The sequence below is a fragment of the Geotrypetes seraphini genome, chromosome 19 (assembly GCF_902459505.1).
Source record: "Geotrypetes seraphini chromosome 19, aGeoSer1.1, whole genome shotgun sequence".
NCBI classification, from domain to species: domain Eukaryota; kingdom Metazoa; phylum Chordata; class Amphibia; order Gymnophiona; family Dermophiidae; genus Geotrypetes; species Geotrypetes seraphini.
The window spans coordinates 30325983-30352260 of NC_047102.1; the positions used below are offsets into that span (position 1 = coordinate 30325983).

The 26278-nt window shown below is 39.2% G+C and overlaps 1 protein-coding gene across 1 annotated transcript in view; it reads left to right on the top strand.

Annotated features, from left to right (window-relative positions):
- PDE3B (phosphodiesterase 3B) overlaps positions 1–26278 on the top strand; it is a 170965-nt gene that overhangs the window by 104094 nt on the left and 40593 nt on the right. Inside the window, exons 2-5 of the mRNA XM_033928190.1 lie at positions 11882–11932; positions 17069–17314; positions 23747–23889; positions 24533–24556. Of these exons, the coding sequence (XP_033784081.1) occupies positions 11882–11932; positions 17069–17314; positions 23747–23889; positions 24533–24556 (464 nt within the window). The remainder of the gene's footprint in view (positions 1–11881; positions 11933–17068; positions 17315–23746; positions 23890–24532; positions 24557–26278) is intronic.

The following is a 26278-nucleotide window of genomic DNA, read 5'->3' on the forward strand; positions in this document are numbered from 1 at the left end:
TAGAGCAACAGAATATGGGGTTCTTCGGAACCTGTTAGTTATCTGGGTACTGGCACTGTGTCAGTGGTGCCTAGATAATTTCATGGCTCTGCCCTAATTCAACCCCCAGAATCCACGCCCTTACCAAACGGAGATTGCCATGGTTGTCGGAGCTGATATTCAGCAGTACAGGATTTTTTTCCTCCCTCGTTAAATAGCCCTAAATATTGACCCCTCAATTCCTTTTAAGTTTGCTTCAACCCCTGTCATCAAGTTTGTTTGCAGTCTTCTGAATGGAATATTTACTTGTAGATAGGAAAATGTGGGAGTTTCTCCACAATTTGGTAAACATTATGCTTTACTAAACCATACCTTTCCTTGCTTCTTGCATCTTTCTCTGAGTGCTAGTATTTGCATATATCTGTCGCTGGAAAGTAAAGCAACCTTTGTTGAATAACTGTATTTTGTTCAGTCAAAGGCTTAAAAAATGCTTCTTGTAAATGGATGCATTTTCTTTTTATTCCAAGGTTAAGATGGCCCTCTAGTGAAAAAAATGATGCTGTGGTCTATTCTGGCAATAAATTTATTTTCTATTCTAACTTCTAAGCAAATATTTTTATTGCTCTGGTTTCCTAGTATTCTAAGTTAGTTGTATAAAATGATGATAGTCTCTGGATTCATTCTTCACAATGCTAGAAGTCATCTAGAAGATTAGTTTTCATAATTCAAGGCAATTTTGTTTTAAGTGAAAATCCTAACGGAACAAGTGGAGGAGCATAATAAAAAAAAAATGTGTAAGTCCCTAGATGTAGAAAGTGCTTTCAGCGCTTGTCACCTCCTTTCAACAATAAACCGTTAGGCACTCATCCACATGTTTCTTGATTTATGAAAGGACTCTTGAACCTCCAATAAAACAGCCTCCAGTTATCTGGAATTTCAATGTAGTCCTCAACAGTCTGATGAAGCTGCCATTTGAACCACTGGCAACTACTCATCTTAAATTCCTCACTTGGAAAGTGGTCATCTTGATCTGTGTTACTTATGCTTGGAGAGTGAGTGAACTGTAGGCGTTGGTTTGTGATCCACCATTTACAGTATTTCATCACAATAAAGTGGTTCTTAGAACTCATCCTAAATTCCTTTCGAAAGTTGTTACGGAATTTCACCTGGAGAAACTACTCTTCATACATTGGACTGTAAATGTGTCTAGGCTTACTACATACAGAGAACTAAGCAACACAGATCTTCCCCTCAACTGTTCATCTCTTTTGATCCTAACAGATTACCAAATTAACTATTTCTACATGGTTAGTGGCCTGCATTTCCTTCTGCTATGCTCAGGCTGGACTGCAGCTGAAGAGATGTGTCACAACCCACAAGGTCTGAGCTATGGCAGCATCGGTGGCTTAAGATATTTGAAAATCAGCTACTTGGACTTCAGTTCACACATTTGCATCTCATTACTGTCTAGAATCCTATCCAAATGAGATGGTCATTTCAGCCAATCAGTTTTACAGAATTTATTTTCTTCCCAATGGCCAACTCTCCAGTAAGCAAGGGAGTCCACCACAAGTGAGAATATGCTTCCTGCTTGTCAAAGGCTAAAGCATAGCTACCATGTTTTCCAGGGGCAGCAAGCAGATATTCTCAAATCCTTGCCACCTCCCCTGGTTGGCTTCTTAGCTTGCTTACAGAACTGAGGAACCAAGAGCCAATATCAGGTGGGAAGGCACTTGCATGTGTGCAGTGTGGCAGTCTTGAAGCTTCTTAAGAAGTTAAAGGGACAGTACACTTTTAGCACTGTCCGTACTGGGCTTGGATGACATCACCCACATGTGAGAATATCTGCCTGCTGGATAACACCGGTTATAGTAAGTAATTGTGCTTTCTAGACGGATCACAAATATACATAAAAATTGATAACAAAACAAAGCAAATAGGCAAATAAAATAGGACTAAAGTAGTTAAAATATAGCAAATATCAATACATTATAAGTACAAAATACTCTAGTTTAAAATCTCTTCAATTCAAGCAATATATCAAAACAGTCAATACTGTGCCCCAAAGATGTGAAGGCTCATTTTACATAGAATGTAGAGCTTGGATTTGAGCCATCTAGGTCATGATTTTCTAAAATGTCTGCTAGACATGTATTTGCTGGCATATATAGAGGGAACAGCTCTTTTAGAAATCTCCATGTAGATAAAATGGAACAGCACGATATCAGCACATACCACATGTGATTTTACAATTTCCACATGTAACTGGCATCACTTCAAGGTCTACCTGCCTCATTTCCAAACCTAGATGTGTAAGTGTTGCCATTTAGTGAAGTCGCAATTTTAATTTATTTTCATTGTGGAGGTAGAAATAAAGGAATTAAGTAAAGCCCTGGCCAAAATGAGCACTATATAAGTGAAAGAGACATGTAGATCACCTTTTTGTAATTTTACAACCACACTCAAGAATATTAGAATCTTTACTTGACTCTGAGCTGGAATAAAACCCAACAGGGATTTTTTCCCCCTTTAAACAAGTATTCCCTTTGTGAAATATGAAATACACATGTAGATTTTTTTTCTTCTTCTTCTTCTTTACTCAAGCCTGCCTACACAGCATCCCTTTGAAATCTCTGCATCATGATATGGCTCTCCATTGTAAATAGCTTTATTAAACAGCCATTTATAAGAGCATGTGGTCTACACTGGTCAATAGGGGCCATGTCCTCAAATTGTACATCGGACTCCAAATGAGGTCGCTCCAGAGACTTAAACAGAGGCAATTTCACTTCCTTTTTCTTCTCACACCAAAGCTCATGCTTTACTTAGGTATAAGAGAGCATTTGTGTCAACTTGTATACTCTGTAGGAAGCTATTTCATATTTAAGAGCCACAGATTGTGTTTTTTGCTGCTGAGAAGTACTGAGGGGCAGGTGTCTTGAGTTGATCTGGAACTGAGCATCAAGCAGTAAGGACTTTTTTCCTTTGGCACACATAATCTGGTCTGAGGGTACCATTGTGCCATGGGAAACTGATTGGGGAAACAACACTGTTATGTACTAGGTGGAGTTTGGGTAGTTCTTCATTTGCCTGCATATAACATTTATATACAGTAGCAAGAGACTATGCCCCATATACACGCAGATCTTTCATTTATTTCTGAAAATAAAAAGCTAGTTAGATCCCTCCCAACCCCTCCCTCCAATATTGAGTTAATATTTACATCTGCCTATGCAGATGAGTGAAGTGCAGCAGTAAATGTTGCTTTCTGAACAGAACAGCTGAGTTAGAAATCTGAATATGGCAGCCTTAAAGAAGGGGAAAATAGGTTGGATAATGGATGGTATGGGCTAGTTCAAGCAGCATTTTTAGCCAATGAAGAAATGAGTGTAATGAATTTGGGTGGTTGACACAACATTCCACTTTGTGTTTGAAATATAGATCTTATTTACACACCAGCTAAATACTTGTGGTGATATATTAGCTACTGTAGTTATCTGATATGTGCTTTAAATCATGGTTACTTTTACATGATTTGGGATTTTATATGCAAAAAATATTTTAAAAAAAATCATCTGTAGGAAGAGTGTGTACAGAGAATGAGAGAATATTCAGCAGTAATGACCATAACTTTAATAGTTAATTGTTGGCAAATTATAATATTGTATAACCATACATATTAAGGATTGAAAATAAGAACATAAGCATAGCCTTACTGGGTCAGACCAATGGTCCATCTGGCCCAGTGGCCCTCCCTCATGGTGGCCAATCCAGGGCACCAGTACCTGGCAAAATCCCAGAGTAGCAACATTCTATGCTACCAATCCAGGGCAAGCAGTGGCTTCCTCCATGTCTTGCATCTCACTGCACTGTGCTTGTTTGCACTAATATTTCAGATGTAGGTGTGGTATAGCGGTGCTCTGTTCACCTCTCTTTATTCTTTAACCACACTCCCTTGATTGAGGGGCTTTATTTTTGCTTATTGGATTCATGTTCCTTCTTTTCTTCCTGGTTTATCTGCCTCTGCCAGTCACCTTTTCTTCCCTTCTCTCGTTGTATGATATTTTCTCTCCTTACCTCTATGATGTCTATTCCCACATTATTTTAGGTTTCAACTTTCATGTCTCTAATTCCCACAGTTCTCTGTTCAAGATATTCTTTCCTTCCTTGAGGAGTCTGATCTTAACCATCATATTACAGTCTCCGCTCTTACTGCTGACCACCCTGACCCCCGCCGCCCACGCTCTTCAACCTCAAAACCATAAATCAAAATTGAAAACATTATTCACAACCTACAAGGCTCATCTTTCCCATGCTAAATATATTTCTCCACTTTCACTCAAAAAGATCCTGATCTTCATGAGTATATAGATTTATGTGCCATATATTGTCTTCCCACCAATCTCAGCCCACTTTTCTTCCTGCTAATAAACTTACAGTTAGCCTAAATGTAAAGTCCTTGATCTTCAGATCTCCTTGCCAGGTATTCATTGCTGACCACATGCTTGCTCTTATCGCCCCCAAAACTTTGATTTCTTCTATTCAGCACATTTGTACATTTACATTCTCCTGGAATGATCATTAATTTCTTTCTCCTGGACTCTTGCTCCTTTTTCCCTTATCTCTAATTGTCCTTGTATGAGTACATTTTGGAAAATGGCAGGTCTTGATACTTGATGGGTATTCTTCTGTTGAGCCCTGGGTTCAGAGAAGAGCAACTAAACTGATAAAGGGTATGGAAAACCTCTCATATACTGACAGACTGAAAAAGCTGGGGCTGTTCTCCCTGGAGAAGCGGAGACTTAGAGGAGACATGATAGAATAGAAACCTTCAAGATCCTGAAGGGCATAGAAAAAGTAGACAGGGACAGATTTTTCAGATTATGGGGAACCACAAGTACAAGGGGGCACTCGGAGAAATTAAAAGGGGACAGGTTTAGAACAAACGCCAGGAAGTTCTTTTTCACCCAGAGGGTGGTGGATACATGGAACACGCTTCCGGAGGCTGTGATAGGCCGGAGCACGTTACAAGGCTTCAAAGAATGTTTGGATAGGTTCCTAGAGGATAAAGGAATTGAGGGGTACAGATAGGAGTAGAGGTAGATCATAGGGATAGTCAGGGACCACTGCTCAGGCAATGGGCCTGATGGGCCGCCGCGGGAGCGGACCGCTGGGCGAGATGGACCTCTGGTCTGCCTCAGCGGAGGCAACTTCTTATGTTCTTATGTTCTCCTGAGTATAACTGTATTTTTTTGTTGTTGTTTTTCTACCTTTACTCTTCCCTCTTGATTTCAAGGTGGTGTCTGTCTACCATGTACTTTTTCATATCTCCAAAGACAAACAACAACAAAAAAATCCAACAGGGTCTGCAGTACAATGAGCACAAGCGAAAAACAAAAGAAAAACTGCAGACTAAAATGTACAAGATGCAGGCTATGTTTATTGTACCAAATATTAATGCGGTTACTAATATCACCTTATTACAAACCAAGGGACCCGACACGTTGGCGCAGTTACTGCCAGTGCTAAAACCCACGCTATGCATTCGTAAAAGAGGGGGTAAATTATTTACTATAACTTTTAGGAAAATGTTTAAAACCCAGCTATTTCCATTTCAATGTTTACTTTGAGATTCTGGTACCATATATACTCAAATATAAGTCGATCTGAGTATAAGATGAGGTACCATTTTTCCTCCCAAAATGGAGGAAAAAAGGTTGACTGAAATATAAGATATAGGGGGGTTAATATTCATGTGCCCTGCCCCCTCCCTCGCCTTCCAGTCTATGCACCCAGCCCCCCTCCCTCCCTCCCTGCCTTCCCCAGGCTTTCCTCTCTGCCCTGCCAGGCTCTCCACCCTGTCCCCCCACCCTCTCTCCCTCCCTGCCAGGCTCTGCACCCAGGCACCCTCCCTGCCCTGTCTTCCTCTCCCCCAATGTCCTGCAGGCCTCCACTGGGCCTCCTGTATGACCTGGTGAGCTAGAACAGGAGGGATCCCTCTTGTTTCCTGTCCCGGCCGACTCAGTTTTTATAACCTCCCTTCTGCCTCCCCCTGCATACCTTTTTGAATACCCAGTGGTCCAGTGGTGTACCAGGCATGAGCGAGCCTTCCTCGATCCTGCCTAGCGCTGAGCCACTCGCTGAATAGCTGCCATTGGTTCTCATGAGTCCTGCAAGAACTTGGGGCAACCATTCAGTGAGTGAGTCAGCGCCGGGCAGGAGCAAGGAAAGCTCGCTCATGCCCAGTACACCGCTGGGCCACAAGAACTCAAGGCAGCCATTCAGGGAGGGATTCAGCGCAGAGCTCACTCTTGCCTAGTACACTGTTGGACCTCCAAGAATTCAAAAAGGGAAGTGGGAGGGAGGTAAAAAAAAATTGTCAGAGTAGGCCGGGATAGGAGACAGGAAGGATCCCTCCTGTCTCAACTCACCCCACCAGGCCAAACGGCAGACCCGGCAGAAGCCTGCAACAAGTCTGGGAGGGGGGGCGGGTGGGCAATGACCTGAATTTAAATTGAGACCCCCATTTTGGGCCATTGAAGAGTACTGCAAACTGATGCTGTAGCAATATTGAAGAGAGCCAAAAGTGCTGAGAATCCTAATTAAGGCAAAAGCTGTGGGGGTCAGAAAGAAGACTTTGTTTAGCAAGATCTCTGAGGTCACATCGTAGAAAGACAAATCTCATAGTTCTAGCAGTAAAAAGGAACAGAGGAAGCCAAAGGTTCTAGAATGTGGACACTACATGAATCAGACACGTGTCAATACACGAGTGAAATATTTTTACCTTTCTATAGAATTTGTCTACTCATTAAGCCCAATTGTGTGACCCAGTTATGTGATTCTGCTAAACTGCTTGTCTTCAGAAAATGCAATTTGTGATCATGAAAAAAAATATTCTTACAGTTTGCAGGCGAGTAGCAGTACTGATGTTATTGGTTATCAGTAATGTCGGATTAAGCATTCATTAAAGCAATGCTAGCAGCAGCATGTAATAGTTTTTTGAAAGTTGGGGGATGAAAATGTGTTTGGAAAAGTTTTAGCAAATCCCCCCCCCCCTTTATGAAACCACATTAGCATTTTTTATCGTCTACTGCAGGGGTGTCCAATGTCGGTCCTCGAGGGCCGCAATCCAGTCGGGATTTCAGGATTTCCCCAATGAATATGCATGAGATCTATTTGCATGCACTGCTTTCATTGTATGCTAATAGATCTCATACATAGTCATTGGGGAAATCCTGAAAACCCGACTGGATTGCGGCCCTCGAGGACCGACATTGGACACCCCTGCAGTAGACGATAAAAAAATGCTAACGTGGTTTCATAAAGGGGGAGAAGTAAATAAGACGCTTCTCAAATGTATTAGTTTTATAGAGCAAACAGGTTAAAGTGGCAAAGAATTGACTAAAAAAAATCTAAAGAGGCATCGCTTTAATCCTTATAAGGCACATTTTGTACTCGAGCACAAATGCTGAATGTAGAATATGTTGAATTTTCTAGTTATTCTTAGTGTCTAAAAATAATAAAACTGTGACAGAATTCAATATTCCAGCAAGCTGCAACAGTAGTATCATATATTAGACTTCATGCATTTTTTTGTGTTTCATTTTGCCTGCAGAGGAGTTCAATTGACGTAATCAGCCCCGATACCAGCTTCAGATTGTGCTACTGACGTGTTTCTGTGGTTTGGTTGGTTTGGTTACACTGCAGGGACATGCAGATGTAATTGTATTTTACCCGAAACTTCAAATAGATTGTAGCTATAAGCAATGCAATATATTTTCTGTTTTTACTTTTCGTTATCACATTAATCAATATAGATTTGTCTTGGCTTTCTAAAGTTGAAGCCAGTTTTTAACGTCTGTCTGTAGTTAATTCATCAAGAAAGCATTTTTTCTTCATTGGTTTCTGATGAGAGCCAAGCAAAACATTTGAACAGCTAAAGCAAAAAAAAAAGAAGTTTTAAGTAACATTTTTTTTCGCTTGAAATTGGTGGCATGTGCTTCACAGTTGATACTGCTTTAGGAGGATTTGGAAGTTCATCTTTGAACACCCAAAAGCTTTTAATTCTGCACACACATTCTGACATTCATATTTAAGTGTTTTTGTTTTTTTCTTTTGTGAAACTATTGCTTTTTGAAAAGGCGAGGCATTATTGCTTTTTTGATGGCAATTCATAGTTAACTTGTTTATACGAGGGTAAATCAAAAAGTAAAGGCAAAATGCATTTACTGGCTTTAATGTAAAAGTAACTGAGCAATTGAACAGGATCACTTTTCCACATAGTCCCCATACAAAACGACACCTTTGTTGTATCAGTCAACTATTTTCCCCTCATTATTTATAGGACCCCTGAAGAAGACTTTTTGTCGAAACGCGGACCGTGTTGGGTCCTGTATCCCTAGCGGACTAAAGGCTCTTATGTGGATGATTTACTTTTATGTGGATGATTTTAGTGTACCTTTGGAACTTTGATACTTTCAAATAAAGTCCATTTGGGAACATCGTCACTCTACAGAGTTTTTTTGGTTCTCTCTGGATTTTCTTCTTTGTGGATGTTTTGGAGTCAATTCCTTTTGTTTTTTGCTTGGTGTAAAGTTAAGTGCATTAATCAAAGGAAAATATCAAAATGTTTAACCTTTTGAAAATGTAAGCTATGAATGAATGCGCGTTTGTTCAGTGTCCTTGAACTGCTGCATTTCATATGAACAAGTTTTGCATGTTATGAAAATGTGCATTTTCAGGTGGATGAAAATCCACTTACCTGTTCATGATTAACTTATGTATTAGTTCTATTTTTACCTGCATAAAAGGAAGCAGAAAGGTTTAGTACTTACAGTAAGTTCACAAATTACCAAAGGAAGTGCAAAGCCCGTGCACTAACTATGGAAGCATTCTCCAGCACGGCCCATATAGTTACCACATAGAAAATACTTTACCATGCGGTAAGGGTACTTAGCATAGATGTACTTAGCAACAATGGCTGTATGGACCCCTGGCCTTGAGTACCCAATACAGAAAGGCCCTTGATCTGTGACCATTAATACTTAGCTAGTTCCAGGAATCCATCCAGCATTGTCTGCCATCTTACATGATGGTACCTGACTCCCTAGTAACACATATGGTCTGCCAGATAAAGAACATAAGCAGTGCCTCCGCCGGGTCAGACCATAGGTCCATCCTGCCCAGCAGTCCGCTCCCGCGGCGGCCCAAACAGGTCACGACCTGTCTGAATCACCAGAAGGGGCCCCCTTGCCACCTTGGTTTCCCATCGAAGTCCTAACCCTCCGGTCTTGCACATGCACGACCTGGTTGGGTTTCTATACTTATTACCTAGTTAGCTTTCTATACCTGTGTTACATCCCAGCACCTCTCTCAGTATCCCACGATCCCTTTATCCCTCAGAAAGCTCCCCTTTGTATGGCAGACCAACCCCTACCAGTACATAAAGTTGCAGCACTGAGGATCAGTCATCGCCATTTAGGATGATGGTGGCAGGACAATGAAAATGCTGTTGCAGGCATTCTTAGGAACTGATAACTATTACTGGAGGCTGTTTGATTGAGAGCCTCCCTGTGCTGGCTGCGTTGATTTAGATACACAGGCTGGTTCTGGAGGAAGTCATTTTTTCTCCAGCTTGGGTCCTGAGGAGCTGGGAGGTGTGCAGACCAGACAGTCATCCTTGGTGAATGGCCACATTTTACCTCAAATTACTCTTCCTCTACATTGTGTCTACAGCCCTGACTTGGAGTAAAATTCAGCACTATAAAGGTGCCAAAACATGCAGATTTGGTTTGGGTCTTTTTTGTTGTTGTTGTTTCTTTGTTTGTTTTTTGCATCAGAAGTAGTTATGGGTTTATCTTTTATATACCCTCTTCTTGGTTCTTTACTTCAAGATTGTAACAAGTAAGTCCCTAAAATAGAATAAATTTATCAAATAAAATCTTGAGGGAACAAATAACATTTCAAGGCCTTTCTAAACCCCTAAAGAGATGTTCTATTTTGTAGATTATCAGGCAAGTCATTGCACCTTTCTGCAGCAACTTGTCTAAAAGCCTTTTCCTAAAAACAAACTTATCTGGGACCTTCAATAAACTTCTCCATGGGGAATGAAGGGGACCTGCCCTAGCGCAGACATTGTATATGTGAGCCTGAAGTCTTAAAACTTTAAAAGTCAAGGCCAAAATGTGTTTTTTTTTAATTCCCTGCTTCTTCATAGGAAGCCAATATAACTGAGCTAACAACCAGTGCTCCCTCTAAGGATCGGCTAAGTGCATGCAAATTTTTTCTCTCTTGAGCAACAAGTTCTAAAAAAATTTTTATGCAAGCGACAAGTTCTAAAAACCAACAGTTTTCCAGATTTGTAAGTATTTTTGTGAATGACCATGTAAAATCTATGAGCGATTCTCACGTGTTCATCTTAAAGGGGGGACATAGCTAACAACCAGGATGCACTTGTACATTTTTTTGCATGCATTTTGCATGCCAGCTGTGCTATCCTTTAGCATGGTGGTTTTACGTTTGATTTTTCTATACAAAAAAAAAAAAAATCTTACTACATCAGTAGTAAGATTAGCATAGGAAAATCAGATTAAACTAATGTGCTAAAGCAGTGGCCTCAGACTCAAACCCTTTGCAGGGCCACATTTTGGATTTGTAGGTACTTGGAGGGCCTCAGAAAAAAATAGTTAATGTCTTATTAAAGAAATGACAATTTTGATGAGGTAAAACTCTTTATAGTTTATAAATCTTTCATTTGGCTAAGTCTTAATAATAATATTGTCATTTATAGCTAAAGAGACATATGATCAAGAAACGGTTTTATTTTACTTTTGTGATTCTGATAAACATACCGAGGGCCTCAAAATACTACTTGGCGGGCCGCATGTGGCTCCAGGGCTGCGAGTTTGAGACCACTGTGCTAACGGATAGCACAGATTAGAATGGCATCTCAGTGATTTGGAAATATTCATCCTATGCAGTGTTTGGGAATCCTTGCATTAATGATTGGAAGAACGCTAGGAATGTCCTCTAGACATTTGCTGTTACTGCAGTGTCTTCTAGGTATTCCTTGATATAGTCATGCTTTAAAAATGTGTACAGATTGTATAGTATTCCAGAACACTTAGGGCGCCTTTTACTAAGCTGCGATAGCGTTTTTAGCACGTGCAGAATTTCCATGCACGCGAAATCCACGCTACGTGGCTAGAACTAATGCCAGCGTCTAGCGCGCGGGTCAATTCTGCGCACGCTAAAACCGCTATCGCAGCTTAGTAAAAGGAGCCCTAAATAATGAGGTGTTTTTTTAAAGTGAAAATAAAGCATCTGGCCTTGGTACTGCAACCATAACCCTACTTATTAACATTATTGTCATCGGACTATTGGTTGTAAATATTTCAGCCTAAGATGTGGTTTTTAGGAACCTATTGTGTTTTAAGTTTGAAGGCCTTTTTGTACGTCATCTTCAGCTTTACTCCATTTCCTCTGCTTTCTGCATCAACTTTTCCTCTCTTAATTGATCGATGAGAAAAAGTGAGGAATGTAAGAATGCTGAATTTCTAAATCCGCATAGAATTGTTGGCTTTTCAGGCTATTAAATTTTTAAATAAATAAATTGGCCCTAAATCAACAGGGCATGGGGAAATTTGTCTTCCTTTACCAAAGGGTTTGAATACATGACTTTCGATGCGCCCTAACCATGTTGGTCCCAAATCTTCTGACTGGCAGCATACGGTATTGCCATCCGTTCATAGAAACGGCTTCACAGATTACAGTTAGAATGTTGCTTCAGTATAAGAAGCAAAATGTACACTCAGCTATGTGATATTTTTTTTAAAGACAGCCTAAAATACATATCTGGCTAACATCAGTCTTGTAATCTGATGCCATTTCTTTTCTTTTCCAGATGATTCTTTGGGATTGGGACTTGAAGCAGTGGTACAAACCCCAGTATCAGGTCGGTTGATTCCTATTGTGTTCGTAAAATCTTTGAGGTTGATATTTAAAAGTACTTGTGCAATAACATGGTGAAATAGATATGTTTTGTTTGCTTAAATTAAAGAGGGACTGGAGTGCCCTGGGGTTGCCAGAAGTTATGTCGATGTCAGTAATATTTACATTATAAACCAATATACCCCTTAATATTTCAGTAGTATAATTCATTCGATCCTCAGCTGGCTCCTCTTTCATGCATTGTGAGTGTTATATGCCTGAACCAATATCGTCATTGGACCTCTCTTTCTTTATATTTTTTTGGTTTAAGTTTCTGTATAAATATGTAGCTAAATAGAAGCCTTATATTTATTCACTTATCTTAAATAAAGCTCTCCCGACATGATCACGTTTCAATCCGCCTTCATCAGGGTCGAGGCTCTAAAAAGCTCAATAAAAACCAGATCTCTTTTACCACACTGAGAATATTAATACCCAGAGGCGTTCAAATTCAATATAATATCCAAGTTATTATATCCTCATCCTCCTCTGACCCCGAACCTCCCCAGACTCTTTACTGCCGTATGTAACTCTTCCATTTGTAACTCTGCTGTAGTAAACTCATAGCAAACATAACTACTCCGAATATATTACCTACTTGCAAAAATTAACTTCTCCGTAGATACATCGTCTAAAATGTAAATTTAACTTGATTGAAAAATGCATTGTCCAAAATGTTAATGTAACATTAACAAAATTGTATCTTCACTGTAATTGTACAGTCTCTTCTTCTGTTAACCGCATAGAACTTCCATGGTTATGCGGTATACAAGAATAAAGTTGTTATTATTATTATTATTTAAAACATTGAAAGGATCTATATAGCAGATCTAACACCAAGCGCTGCTTTATTGTTCGTTAGTCTTCTCAACACTCTATTTAGTTATTAAGTACATAAGTAGTCGCCTCCGCCGGGGCAGACCAGAGGTCCATCCAGCCCAGCGGTCCGCTCACGCGGCGGCCCATCAGGCATATTGCCTGATCAGCGGTCCCTGACTAATTTTATGCCTACCTCTTTTGTCGGCATCCTACCTCGTTTCTCCTATTAAATTCTTACTCGCTGAAGGAGAGGCTAGAAGCCCCAGCCACTGATAGGGTAATCTTTCCAGCGCAGGGGTTGCTAGAGAAACGATGGCGTCTAGCAACCTGTTGTAATAGATGTATTAGTGAAGAGTTCATTTTATTCTCCAGAACAATTCTCTCGGTAATGTCATGATCTCTTTTAACTGTAATCCGCTTAGAACCGCAAGGCACAGGCGGAATAGGAATCACAAATGTAATGTAATGTAATGTAACATTTGAAGCAGTTTCTAGATATTAAGAAAATCATCAAGGAATGAATGGAAAAAGGGATTTATTGAATTAGTCGTCGATTCACACTAAGCTTTACTACAAATGATATGTAATTAATTTCTCCCTTAATATGTTTGACTACCCTTATTGAAATTGTGGTCAAAGAAAAGGGGATTAAGATTTGGTAATATTGTAAGAATTTTTCTTCTTTTTTCTTTTGAAATATTTTCCTTCTCTGTGTTTCATGTAGCAAGATGTTCTTGTGAATTTTATTTGAAAATTATTAATAAATAAAGAAAAAAAAATTGTGTATTCAGAGACACATAACCTTGCTAAGACTACTTCTGGGCTGGCATGGCTTACAAAAGCTAAAATAAAAGTGTGTGTTGGAGGGGAGCAAAGCAAAGAAATTCAAACAGAACATTTCTGCTCTGTGCATATCCCTGTCAGGTTCTCTCAGACCAGAGAGTTCTTATGCTACCTGTATTCCAATAGGATCTCATTTGTTATTTGTGTCCATAACTCTATAAAAGAGACAAATGAGATATCTTAAAACAACCAAATGATACATACGTTTATTAGTCCAACAAAGAGAAACACTCATCTATTGTGGTCCCAACTAAGATCTCACTTTCGGCACAAGCCTTCCTCAGAGGATTAGTGAGATACTTGTTAATGAGGTGTATGCAAATGACCTTGTCGATGTGTTGTACTCGCTAGTCCCCTGAGGAAGGCTTGTGTATAGCTGAAATTATCAATTTCCCACCTAGATAGACAACTATCCATGTCAGCCCACGTGGATCATGTCGTACGCAAAGGTTTCAACACTCTATGGAAACTTAGATCCATAAGGAAATACTTTGAACTGGCACCATTCTGAATCCTAGTCCAAGCACTAGTCTTGAGCATCCTAGACTACTGCAATGAGTGGTGGACACCTGGAATGCTCTCCCAGAGGAGGTTATTGCGGAATCCACCGTTCTAGGATTTAAAAGCAAACTAGATGCACATCTCCTTACGAGAGACATAGAGGGATATGGGTGACTAAAATTACGCCAGGTGTACACCTGGCTGGGCCTCCGCGTGTGCGGATCGCCGGACTTGATGGACCGTAGGTCTGATCCGGAGATGGCAGTTCTTCGGGATTATGCAGACACTTCTGGAAATTAAGCATCATTCAAAACACTGCCATCAGACTAATCTTCAAACTAAAAATATTCGAGCCCATAACCATGTTTTATCAAAAGCTGCACTGGCTGATTGAAGGATGAGTGCTCTTCAAATTCAGCAGCCTCTTTTACAAAGCATTATATGGCCTACTGCCCAACTACCTTACTAACCCATTCATATTTTCTGGACTACCTGGTCAATCCATGCGTCAGCATTCATTCTTCACCTTCCCCTCAATTAAAGGCTGCAATCAGAAAAGGTTCATCAGCAGACTACTATCATACCAAGTTGCCTCCAAAGACCTAGAACTGAACCAACCTCCTACATGCACTTGCTCCTAAAAACATACCTATTCTCAAAATTTAGCAGTCCTTCTTAGTTACTCTTGGACCTTAACTGCTAACCTTGCTTGCCAATTATGACATAGCTCACTGACACTGATCATCTCTACCCCCATGTAAATCTCGGCTGCCAACCCCTATAACATTACTGTTTACCGCTGTTTCCAAGTTTTGTGGCAGCTGTATGTCATCTCTACCTCTTTGTAAGTCATATTGTAGCTTGCTGACCTTGGTCAGTTTTGCTTCTTTTGTAAACTGCATAGACCCGAAAGGCTTGTACGATATATTAATAAAATATTTGTTTCTTATGTCAACATAGTTGTCTACTTTCCTTCATAAAGCATAACAACAAAAATATATGCCTATAAGGTGCATGCACCTACACCAGCCATAGCAGTGGTGTAAGTGTTCATGCCTAAGTGCCGGAGATACGTAACTTATAGTGTTTTCTAAGTTCTGCTCTATCTCTGCTTCTGTGACACCTACCACATTTTACATACATCCATTCTTCAGTCTCTGCATTGGTTGCCTGTGCTTTACAAGAATAACTTCAAAACCGTTAATGCTGATACCGAAAGCATAACATGGTGCATTGTACTATTTAGAAACATAGAAACATGATGGCAGATAAAGGCCAAATGGCCCATCTAGTCTGCCCATCCGCAGTAACCATTTTCTCTTTCTCTCTCCAAGAGATCCCATGTGCCTATCCCAGGCTCTTTTGGGAGACTGTTCCATGCATCTACCACCCTTTCTGTAAAAAAGTATTGCCTTAGATTACTCCGGAGCCTATCACTTCTTAACTTCATCCTATGCCCTCTCATTGCAGAGTTTCCTTTCAAATGAAAGAGACTCGTCTTATTCGCATTACATAGGTATTTAAACGGTTCATAGACAACGGCGCGAAAGACAAAAGCGCGCGCCGACAATTGAGCACAGCGCGCGCCGCTCTAAATTACAGTTTTTAGGGGTTCCGATGGGGGGTTTTGTTGGGGGAACCCCCCCAGTTAACTTAATAGACATCGCGCCGGCGTTATGGGGGGTTTGGGGGGTTGTAACCCTCCACATTTTACTGTAAACTGAACTTTTTCCCTAAAAACAGGGAAAAAGTGAAGTTTTCAGTAAAATGTGGGGGGTTACAACCCCCCACACCTCCCACAACACCCCCACAATGCGGCGCGATGTCTATTAAGTAATGTGGGGGGGGGTTCCCCCCCACGCCCCCCCGTCGGAGCGCTAAAAACAGTAATGTAGAGCGGCGCACGCTGCGCTCAATTGTCTGGGCGCGCCTTTGTCCCGGCGCGCTTTTGACCTGACACCATTTAAACATCTCTATCATATCTCCCCTCTCCCGCCTTTCCTCCAAAGTATACAGATTGAGATCTGTCTACTATTATGAAGCTCTACAAACCACATAGAAGCTCTACAAATCACTTATATTCAGAAGGCATGCACTAGCTTGTTATTTCATCTATTAATTTCACGGAGACATGATTGTATTCTTTTTCTGTTATGATTCCAGAAGAATGGAATAGATTTGCAATTGCCCTGGGATTGGAGTTTAACATTCTAATTTTTAAGAATGACCCAAAGACATATTTATTTGAACATACTATACCATACAATTTCTTAAACCCTGCAAATTTCAACAAGGATTACAATAAGATTCATGGATATACATTGTAGTTACAGTGAGAGTCTTGATCTATGAGTGAATATAGAACTTGAGAATTATTGAGAGTAGAGATGTTTTAGCACTTGAGGTCTAGTTTCAAAATCTAGGTCCCATATTTACAGCAGTAGGGGCTCCTTTTACAAAGCCACTGTAAATGCACCAAAGCCCTTAGGAATTGACTGAGCTTCAGTGTTTTTACTGCTTCCGTGACTTTGCAAAAGGGGCCTTAAATGATCACATTTGTTTAAGCTTGAATAAGAAACACCTTATATATGTTGTTTTGTGATTGTTTTAATTATGGATGTTACTTTTGTAATCCACCTAGTCTACGTAGGCTTTTCAATATAAAAATAAAAAAATACACACTATGTAAGACACATATTCTTACAGAATAGTGGTTAGGCAGAATTTCATAGTTTATGCATGTATGTATGCCCATATATTCTATTATATTCTAATTAAATGTATGTGTAATTTACACACTACTGTCAGCATGTACTTTAGCGAATTGCCCAGCACATGCAAAAATGTACCCTATAAGCATCGTACTTACTCAAAAGGTAAGAAGAATCTTACAGTTTAAATTATTAATGCTGTGCGATTTTCTTTTGTTTTTTTCTAGAATGCTGGAAGCGGAAATGGAGATCTTTCTGTTATAAATGAGGCTCGCAACTTGGTATCGGATCTCCTCATCGACACATCTCTTCCCCCACAAGTGGTTTCTTCACTTCGTAGCATTAACAGCTTGATCTGTGCTTTCTCAGGTTCATGTAAACCCAAAGTAAACCCATTTACACCATTTCCAGGATTTTATCCTTGTGCTGAAATGGAGAACTCAATAGAAAGAGGAGATAGAAAATCACACAAGGTTAGCCAGAATGCTTATAAATATATGCTGCTGTTTTCAAATGTGCAATTCTACTTAATAAAGATTTAAGGCCGTTGTATTTAAGCAAAACATTTCCTTTAGTTGGTGAGGAATCTTCCACTAAAAAGATGCAGATATAATTTTCCCTTACTAAACAAAAAAAAAAATTGAAAATGCACATGAGATGTGTGTCTTTCATTTGAAAAGAAGCTCCGGAATGAGAGGGCATAGGATGAAGTTAAGAGGTGATAGGCTCAGGAATAATCTAAGGAAATACTTTTTTACAGAAAGAATGGTAGATGCGTGGAATAGTCTCCTAGTAAAGGTGGTGAAGACAAAGATTGTATCTGAATTCAAGAAAGTGTGGGACAGGAACATGGGATCTTTTAGGGAGAGGAGGAGATAGTGGAAGCTGCAGATGGGCAGACTGGATGGGCACATTTGGCCTTTATCGGCCATCATGTTTCTGTTTCTTTTGGGACTTTCATAAGTGCTCCCTTTGCTTCTCTGTCCTGAACAGTCTCTTTCAGTTCCAGTTACCCTCCTTTTGGTTTAGTACCAGCCATCTAGACTTTTTCTAAAGTTATGATCATGATGGTTGTTTCTCGGAAGATTGGCTTATAAGATCCATCATGTTTCAGGAGGCTCAGGTGGCAATGAATTGCATGGTCTCTTTCTCTTTGCAGAGCCTAGTTTGGGTGGTGAATTTTGCCAAGTTATATTTAATAAAGAAATGACAGAGGGAAAACAGTACCACAAAAAACCAAGAAGGAAAGAAATAGTATAGAGGGCCTCAGGTGGAATAACGTGGATTCAAATGCTCTGGAAAGATATTATTGAAAGACCTCACATGGCTTGTGTTTTGGCATGTGCCTGCTTCAAGGGTTAAGAAAAGCAAATATATATATCCAAAATTCTTCCCACAACAGTAAGAGTATGATATGTGCAATCATAAGTAGTACAAACCACAGCATGTCATTCTTGTGTTTCTCAGGAATGAAATAAGCTGCCTTGTTTTCCTGGTCCCTGCAGTCTGAACTCTGATCCATGACTCATTCTCTCAGCATTGCTCAGGAGGCAACTGACATGGTGAACTGTTCAGGAAGACCAGTTGATCTCTGGATCCAGATTGGTTTCTAGTAATCACAGATGCAGGCCTAAATAGCTGAGAAGATGGTTCAGGGATACTGGTTGAACCAGGAATCTGAGTGGTCTATCTTTAGTGTACTTTTCCCCACTAATTTGGGGTCAGTGGTGATATCTGACAATATGATTGCAGTGTTGTATGCCAAGCAAGGAGAAATTAAGAGTGCAGTGGAGTTCCTGGAAGTTGATGAGCTATGTGCTTGAGCAGAGCAACATCTGCTAGTATTTTTGGAAGCTCACATTGTAAGTGCAGTGTTCAAGCAATCTTTCACAATAGAGAAGTGGGAGCTTGTCCCAATAGCCTTTGTTTATCATGATGGAACACTGGTGAGTTCTGATGGTCAAATTTATGGCAACTCTTTGCAATACAAAGTGACCTTACTTGTTCAGTCAAAGGAAGGTGATGAACTCAACTGAGCTGGATGCCCTAATACAACCATGACCCCATGGACACTGTGGATATATCAACAGCGAGAGTATCTTGATCACTTTCAATATCAATCATTGATAGAGGCCATCAGGATTGGTCATCATCTGAATCCCATCAGAAGAAGAGAGTGGATTTGTCCACGTCTTCACTGCTGAGACTAGGTTGCCTCGATGTAATCCCCCTAGGCCCATTCTTTCATTTCCAGCCTGCTTCTCAAAAATAAATAAGTTTTCTAAATAAGGTTTGCTGCTGACAGAACCCAATAGCGCTGAAATATGCAAATGAATAAATGGTTTTGATCTCTCTTTTTCTGTTGAAGGTAGCCTCTAGCCAGGGAGTTCCATATGTGAGGATTCATTTATCCTGCTTCTCTTTGGAGAAAATATTTACTTACCTGTACCAGGATAAGAACCCTCACAACCTTCCCTCCTCCCCAAGGATTTGTATTCTAAAAGCTAGCAGTGAAGTGAGGGGATTTTGTGCAATAACAGGAAGTGGGTATAAGTGCAAATGCACAATGAGACCACCTCAAAAGTTCTGGAAGGTGCTGGAGGAAAGTTCCTGCTCTGGTTCCATCGGATGATGTTACCCATATATGGAGCAAAGTGTTTTGAACTGATGAAACAAATATTGAATTGCTTGGCCACAAGCACACAAGAAACATGTAGAGATAAAAGGAAGAAGCGTTTATAGAAAAGAATACCCTGCCAGATGTTAAGCAAAGGGTGGATCTATCATAATTTGGAGTTGTGCAGCAAGTCGTAACACAGAAAATATTGTGCAGGTGGAAAGAAGAATGGATTCAAATAAATATCAATGTACTTTATATCCCACACTTTTTGATTTGATTGCATTCCTTTGTTAGTTCTTCAAGGTGAACATATAGTCATTAACATTTTTAACCCACCCCATTGTCTCTAGATATATTATTAAAAATGGGTGGGGAGATCTCTGACAACCAGTGAATGCAGACCTAAGACTATTTTTAAACTAGAATAGCTCCTCAAGAAAGAGGGAAAAACAAGAACGCACTGTTTATTTTTAAACTAGAATAGCTCCTCAAGAAAGAGGGGAAAACAAGAACGCACTGTTGACTATAGGAATCAATTAGAAGCTTTTATTTCTGCTATTAATGGTGCCTGTTATTTGTTAGCAAACTGAAGTGGTCAATTTGTCAAAAATACCCAACAAGATAGAAAAGGGTTCTAAAAGCAAATAGTGTGGTTCAGCATTTACTACCTTTACTATTAATTACACAGGCCAACAAAATTTTTTTTTCTTGGTGCCTTGGGTTTTTTTGACTTGTTTCTGAGGTTATTTGGGATGCTGATTCAGAAAATTGCATTGGATAGAACGCATCAGCTCTAGTTTCTTAGATAGGGTTGAGTTTATTAATTTTTTTACCGGTATTTAAAAGATCTCTTCTGCAGAATCGGGATATCATAACAAGCTTTCTTTTTTTGAATGGGACATTTATGTATTTAAATTGCCCACATTTTTTTGTGTGTGTATGACCTTTGTTTCACAACTATTCATCTACTTCCTTTCCTATAATGTATACTGGCATAGAAATGTAAAGCTCAAATGACAAAATCGTCTTTGTTCTGTTATATTACATAATTGTGTACAAACAAATTTAAATGGTAAACATGGTTTCCTTAGATTACATAAATTTGTATTTCAAAGGTTTCTCAACCTGATCTGTTTAAATAAGTTGCACATAGATTTAAATTCTAACGGGATTTTCAACTTTGTCTTCTGTTACCTGGTTTGTGTTTTTTGCGTACAAGTTAGCAAATATAGTGAGAGTGTTTACATATTTCCAACTGTAGTTTTACATCCAAAACATTGGATTGTAAAAAGTAGGTAGCTTAACTGTATAATAGTTATTGATCGTATAGGAGGTGTGTATATATTCCCACTCATATCATTTCATTTTTGCAGATCAAACACCATAGAGGTTATGGCTACTTCAAGACAGAGCTGCTTGAATCATCCCAACATATTTTGCTATATTTGTACACACTGTAAGCAAGTAGAAAACCTATTTCTAAGTTTGTAAAAAGGGCATATGTAGATTATTTTGGTGTCAAGTTTGGAGATCAAGATAAGCCATGGGATCCTCATATTGTATGCAAAACTTGTACGGAGCATTTGCACCAGTGGAAAAATGGAAAGAGAAGCTGTCTGAAATTTGAAGTTCCAATGGTTTGGAGGGAACAAAAAAACCACTTCGATGACTGTTATTTTTGTATTGTTAATATCATAGGCATCAATCAAAATAATCATGACAAGTGGTCTTACCCTGATCTACCTTCAACCAAGAGACCTGTTCCATACTTGGATCTTGTACACGTTCCACCTTTCCACGAACTACTACAGCTCTCAGGATGTCTGATATCGCACAAGGTAAAGAAAGTAGGGGCAGTGACAGTGATCCTCAAACAATTTCACATTGTGAACATTTTGACCAAAATGAATTGAATGATCTGATCAGGGACTTAAGTCATTCCAAGGAGTCTCCTGAATTGCTTGCCTCCAGACTAAAGGAAAAGAATGTACTTCAACCTGGAACAAAAATTACATTTTATTGAAGGAGAGAAAAGGACTTGCCATTCTATATCGAAGACAACAACTTAGTATTCTGCAATAACATCGGAAACCTGAATAAAATGAGTCTTTAGAATAAGAACATAAGAATTGCCACTGCTGAGTCAGACCAGTGGTCCCTCTGGTCTAAGACCAGCATCCTAACTGAGACTAGCCCTACCAGCGCACGTTCTTGTTCAGCAGAAACTTGTCTAACTTTGTCTTGAATCCTTAGAGGTTGTTTTCCCCTATAACAGCCTCTGGAAGAGCGTTCCAGCTTTCTACCACTCTCTGGGTGAAGAAGAACTTCCTTATGTTTGTACGGAATCTATCCCCTTTCAACTTTAGAGAGTGTCCTCTTGTTCTCCCTACCTTGGAGAGGGTGAACAACTTGTCCTTATCTACTAAGTCTCTATCCCCTTCAGTACCTTGAATGTTTCGATCATGTCCCCTCTCAACCTCCTCTGTTCAGGGAGAAGAGGCCCAGTTTCTCTAATCTTTCGCTGTATGGCAGCTTCTCCAAGTGAGTAATGTCTTTTCATCGACAGTTCAAAAGGTAGTTTGAATTGTTTTCTTTTAAATAATGGCAACAAATATGGTTCTATTCCAATTGGTCACTCCACCGGGATGAAAGAAGAGTACAAGGCCATTCTTTAGTCTTTGAAAAGATAAATTAACCAAGAACATTAATGGGTGATTTGTGTAGACTTGAAGATGGTTAATTTTTTCTTGGTCAATAAAGTGGCTATACAAAGTATCTTTGCTTTTTTTGCCTTCGGGATAGTAGAACCAAACATGAACATTGGGCAAAAAAAGATTTGGCCTCCAAGAAAATATATGGTAGTTGGAGGACAAAATGTAATTAATGAACCTTTGATAGCACGAGAGAGAATCATACTGCCACCACTATATAAAGCTAGGCCTGATGAAACAATTTGTAAAGGCTTTGAGTAAAGATGGTTCATGCATTGAATACATAGCACATATGTTACCTGGATTTACCATAGAAAAACTGAAGGCAGGAATTTTCAATGGTCCACAGATCAGACAACTTATAAATGACCCACATTTCATGTGCCTGGTCTCAATTTTTCTTGTGAAAAACTTTCTTGGCAACAGAAAGGCAGACAACTACATACAATTAGTAGAGGATATGCTATTTCATTTCAATAGGCTTGGCTGTAACATGAATTTGTTTGTTTATTTATCGCCCGCCCATATCCAGGGTGAGTTACATGTTAACATACAAAATAAAATGTAACATTTATCGTACAAAACACATCAAGACCAACACTATAACAACTACATACATACATATAAAATGAGATTGCATAAAACATACTAATCAATCCTATCCTACATCAGTGTTAAAGTCCATTATCTGCACAGTCACTTACATTGCTTTCCAGAGAACTTTGGTGACTTAAGCGAAGATTTCACCAGGACATAAAAACAATGGAAGCCAGAAACCAAGGAAGATGGGATGCACACATGATGGCAGTCTATCGTTGGAATCTTATGCGGGATTGTCCTGGCAGATCCCACTCTAGGAAGTCTTACAAAAGGAGCTTCTTGTGTGTCGAATGACTAGAAAGTTTGTATCATAAACTTGTGTTTTTGATATGAAATAAGTAGATTTTCATATTGTACACTTTTCTTTTAATTTTTAATATGTTTCTTTAATACTTAAAAGATATTAATTTAAATACTACATTAAAATATCCTGATTTTTTTTAATGGGCAAGCAGAGTGAAGAGTGGTATATGGCACATGTTCTGTAGAGCTGATAGAAGAAATCTGGTGTCATTTTTAGAATCAGCAAGTCAAATATACCCAGAAAGAGGTCTAACATTTGAGGCACCAAAATGAGTTCTGGCCAGTGTTATTTCTAGAATTCTACCATATGTACACAGCACTGTACAGATTCACAAAGGAGATGGTCCCTGCTCGAAAGAGCTTATAATCTAAACAGACAAGATAAACAGGAAACGAAGTCGATAATTGGGAGTGGAGGAGAAGGGTATGGATACCACTGATGGTTTCACTAGACTATTTGCTTTTAGAACCCTTTTTACGATGTTATGTATTCATTTAATTGACTAGATTACATTACATATGTATATTTCAGATTTTGTTAGACCCCTGATGATCTACCATTATCAGAATTAACTCTCAATGTTTTTATTAATTAGCAAAATATAATAGGAATTATAATAGAATTGCATATGACCATTAAGGCAAATCACCCACTTTTGATTGTTTTACAGGGTTTAAACAGCAGAAGTAGTTTGCCAACACCCCAGTTAAGACGAAGCTCAGGAACCGCAGGTCTGCCACCACTTGATCCTGTGCCTTCACGATGGGATCGCAATAATGGCAAAAGATCTCACCAAGAATATAATGCTGCAAGGTAAAACAAAACTAAATGTTTCATATATTGACATACCTCTCATCATGCTCATGTCCCACTAACATAGCCTGTGAAGCAAGACAATTAAACTTTTTAGCATTCTATCTTATGGATTGATTGGTCTTCTAAAAGTCTGTGGGTCTAATATTCAGCTGGCAGCTCACAGCAGTTTGCTGACGGTTGTTGGCGTTAAACCCAGAAATTCAATGCTAGCTTGTGTTTGGGCTTCGGCATTGACTTTCTGGGTTTGCGGAGCTGGCTAGCATGTACTCAGTTGAGTGCGATATTACATTACATTAGTGATTTTTATTCCGCCATTACCTTGCAGTTCAAGGCGGATCAGTACTGACATTTTGCAGTTCTATTTATGTGGTTAACCTGGCCGGTTAAGTTCTGAATATTAGTACTTAATTGACTACTTTCCTGGATCGCCCTCAAAATAGCCAGTTTTGACTTCAATACTAACCACTTAAGTGCTGCTCAAAATGTCCAGTTAGCCCTGAACAGATGATTTAACAGGCCAGGACCCATTTCTAGCCAGTTAAATCACTTTGAATATTGATTTGTGTCTGTTTTTTTACCTCTCCAACCAATAACTTTTGAACCATTTATCTATTTTCATACATATCCATTAATCCCACAGGAATCAAGGAAAGGAAATGATCAGGTAAGACCAAATTTCACCTTATTTATAAGGTTCGTTGTAACTTGCTTTGAGGCATTGTGGTAAAATTGGTAATAAAGTTTATGTATACAAATAAATACATGCTTTTATTCATCAAAATAAATTCTGAAAAATTACAAAAGGCTAAACTGCTCACCCCCTTGACTTGCCAGACCTCACTTCTTCACAGATGAACAATGTCGATCTTATTGCTTTAACTGGATGAAAATTGGGCTGCAGCTTTATTAATAATAATGTAACAATTTATCTTACATACCAAAGCTTGTATGAGGAAGCTCAACTATTAGCTTACCGCCATCTAAGCAGCAATGGGCTTCAGTGTCATTGAGACGGCGGTCCATTTCATTCTAGTAAGCTCTCCAGCCGTTTAGGTCACTAACTCCATGCCAAGGGGAATTTTACTGGCTTCAGTCAGCAATCACAGTATTAACTTATCCCATTCCTTCCACGGTCTTGAGTACTGCCACCCCACAACACTGCAACAGAACAGATCATGTAAAAGAATTTCATCCTAACAGCATTTCACTAACTACATAACATAACCAACATATTAAGGTTGATATGGAGGGTGGGAGAGAATCACTGGTAACCCTGAGGGAGAGTAGCAAGCAGGGCTGTGGAGTCAGAAGCAATTTTTGGGTTACTGAAGTCGGAGTTGGTGATTATAATGCTTAAATGTGTCGACATTGTTCACAGATAATAATTTGATTAACCCTTTTTTCAGGATATGTTTTACTTTTAGAATATATTTTGATATCAAGTTCTTTGATTACAAAATGTAATATATTTTATAATTTTTATATTAGTGAAAGTGGCATCTATTGAATGACACAGGGACAGAGTTTGTCCTCATCCCTGCGACCTCTGTCTGATCCCATCCACACAAGCCTCGAATAGTTATGATTTTATATTAAAATCGTTTTATTAAAGTATAACAAGAAACAATATTCTGTACAACTGTTAATGTTATAAATCACAAATACAGAACAAGGATCAACCAAACCCCTGTCTCCTGTCCCCCTCCACTATCAAGACAACTGAACAGGCCAAATTACTACAAAATGCTGCAGAACACAGAACACAAGTGCCATATCCATAATAGCTGACCAAAAATGATTAACATGTAGTACAACACTTATATAGATATATAAATAAGAGTTGAAGTCAAAGTGGAGATATCGTATCTATGGGAGTCTAAGTCAGAGTTGAAGTTGAAGGTTTTATGTACACCGACTCCACAACCCTGGGAGCAAAATGGTGGAGAATGGACCATTACTGGTGTTTTTTGAACCCAGCTCCTACCAGGCCAAGTGAACTCGGACCATCATATGTGGCCCTTATCTTTGACTCCACTGTTCCTAGACTGCTGCACTACCATGCTGACATGTCTAGTGCTAGGTATACCATGCCCAGCATATACCTAACTGCTAAGCCATTTACTGCCAGCTCTGCGTGCTAGCTGCACTATACTTTTCCCTTTTATACAATTTTCTTTAATTATATAGACATATTTATAAATGTATTCAAAGTAAGACACCAAAAAGTCTTTACTGCAATAGTTTCAACACCCCTTTTCATAGCAAACTCAAATTAGCTTTATGTCCAAAAATTGCCTTTATAAAGCCTGTAGTTTTAATTTTTAATCCAGATTTGCTCATGGTAACTCACCATAAGAACATACAATTAGTAAATATAAAAACATAA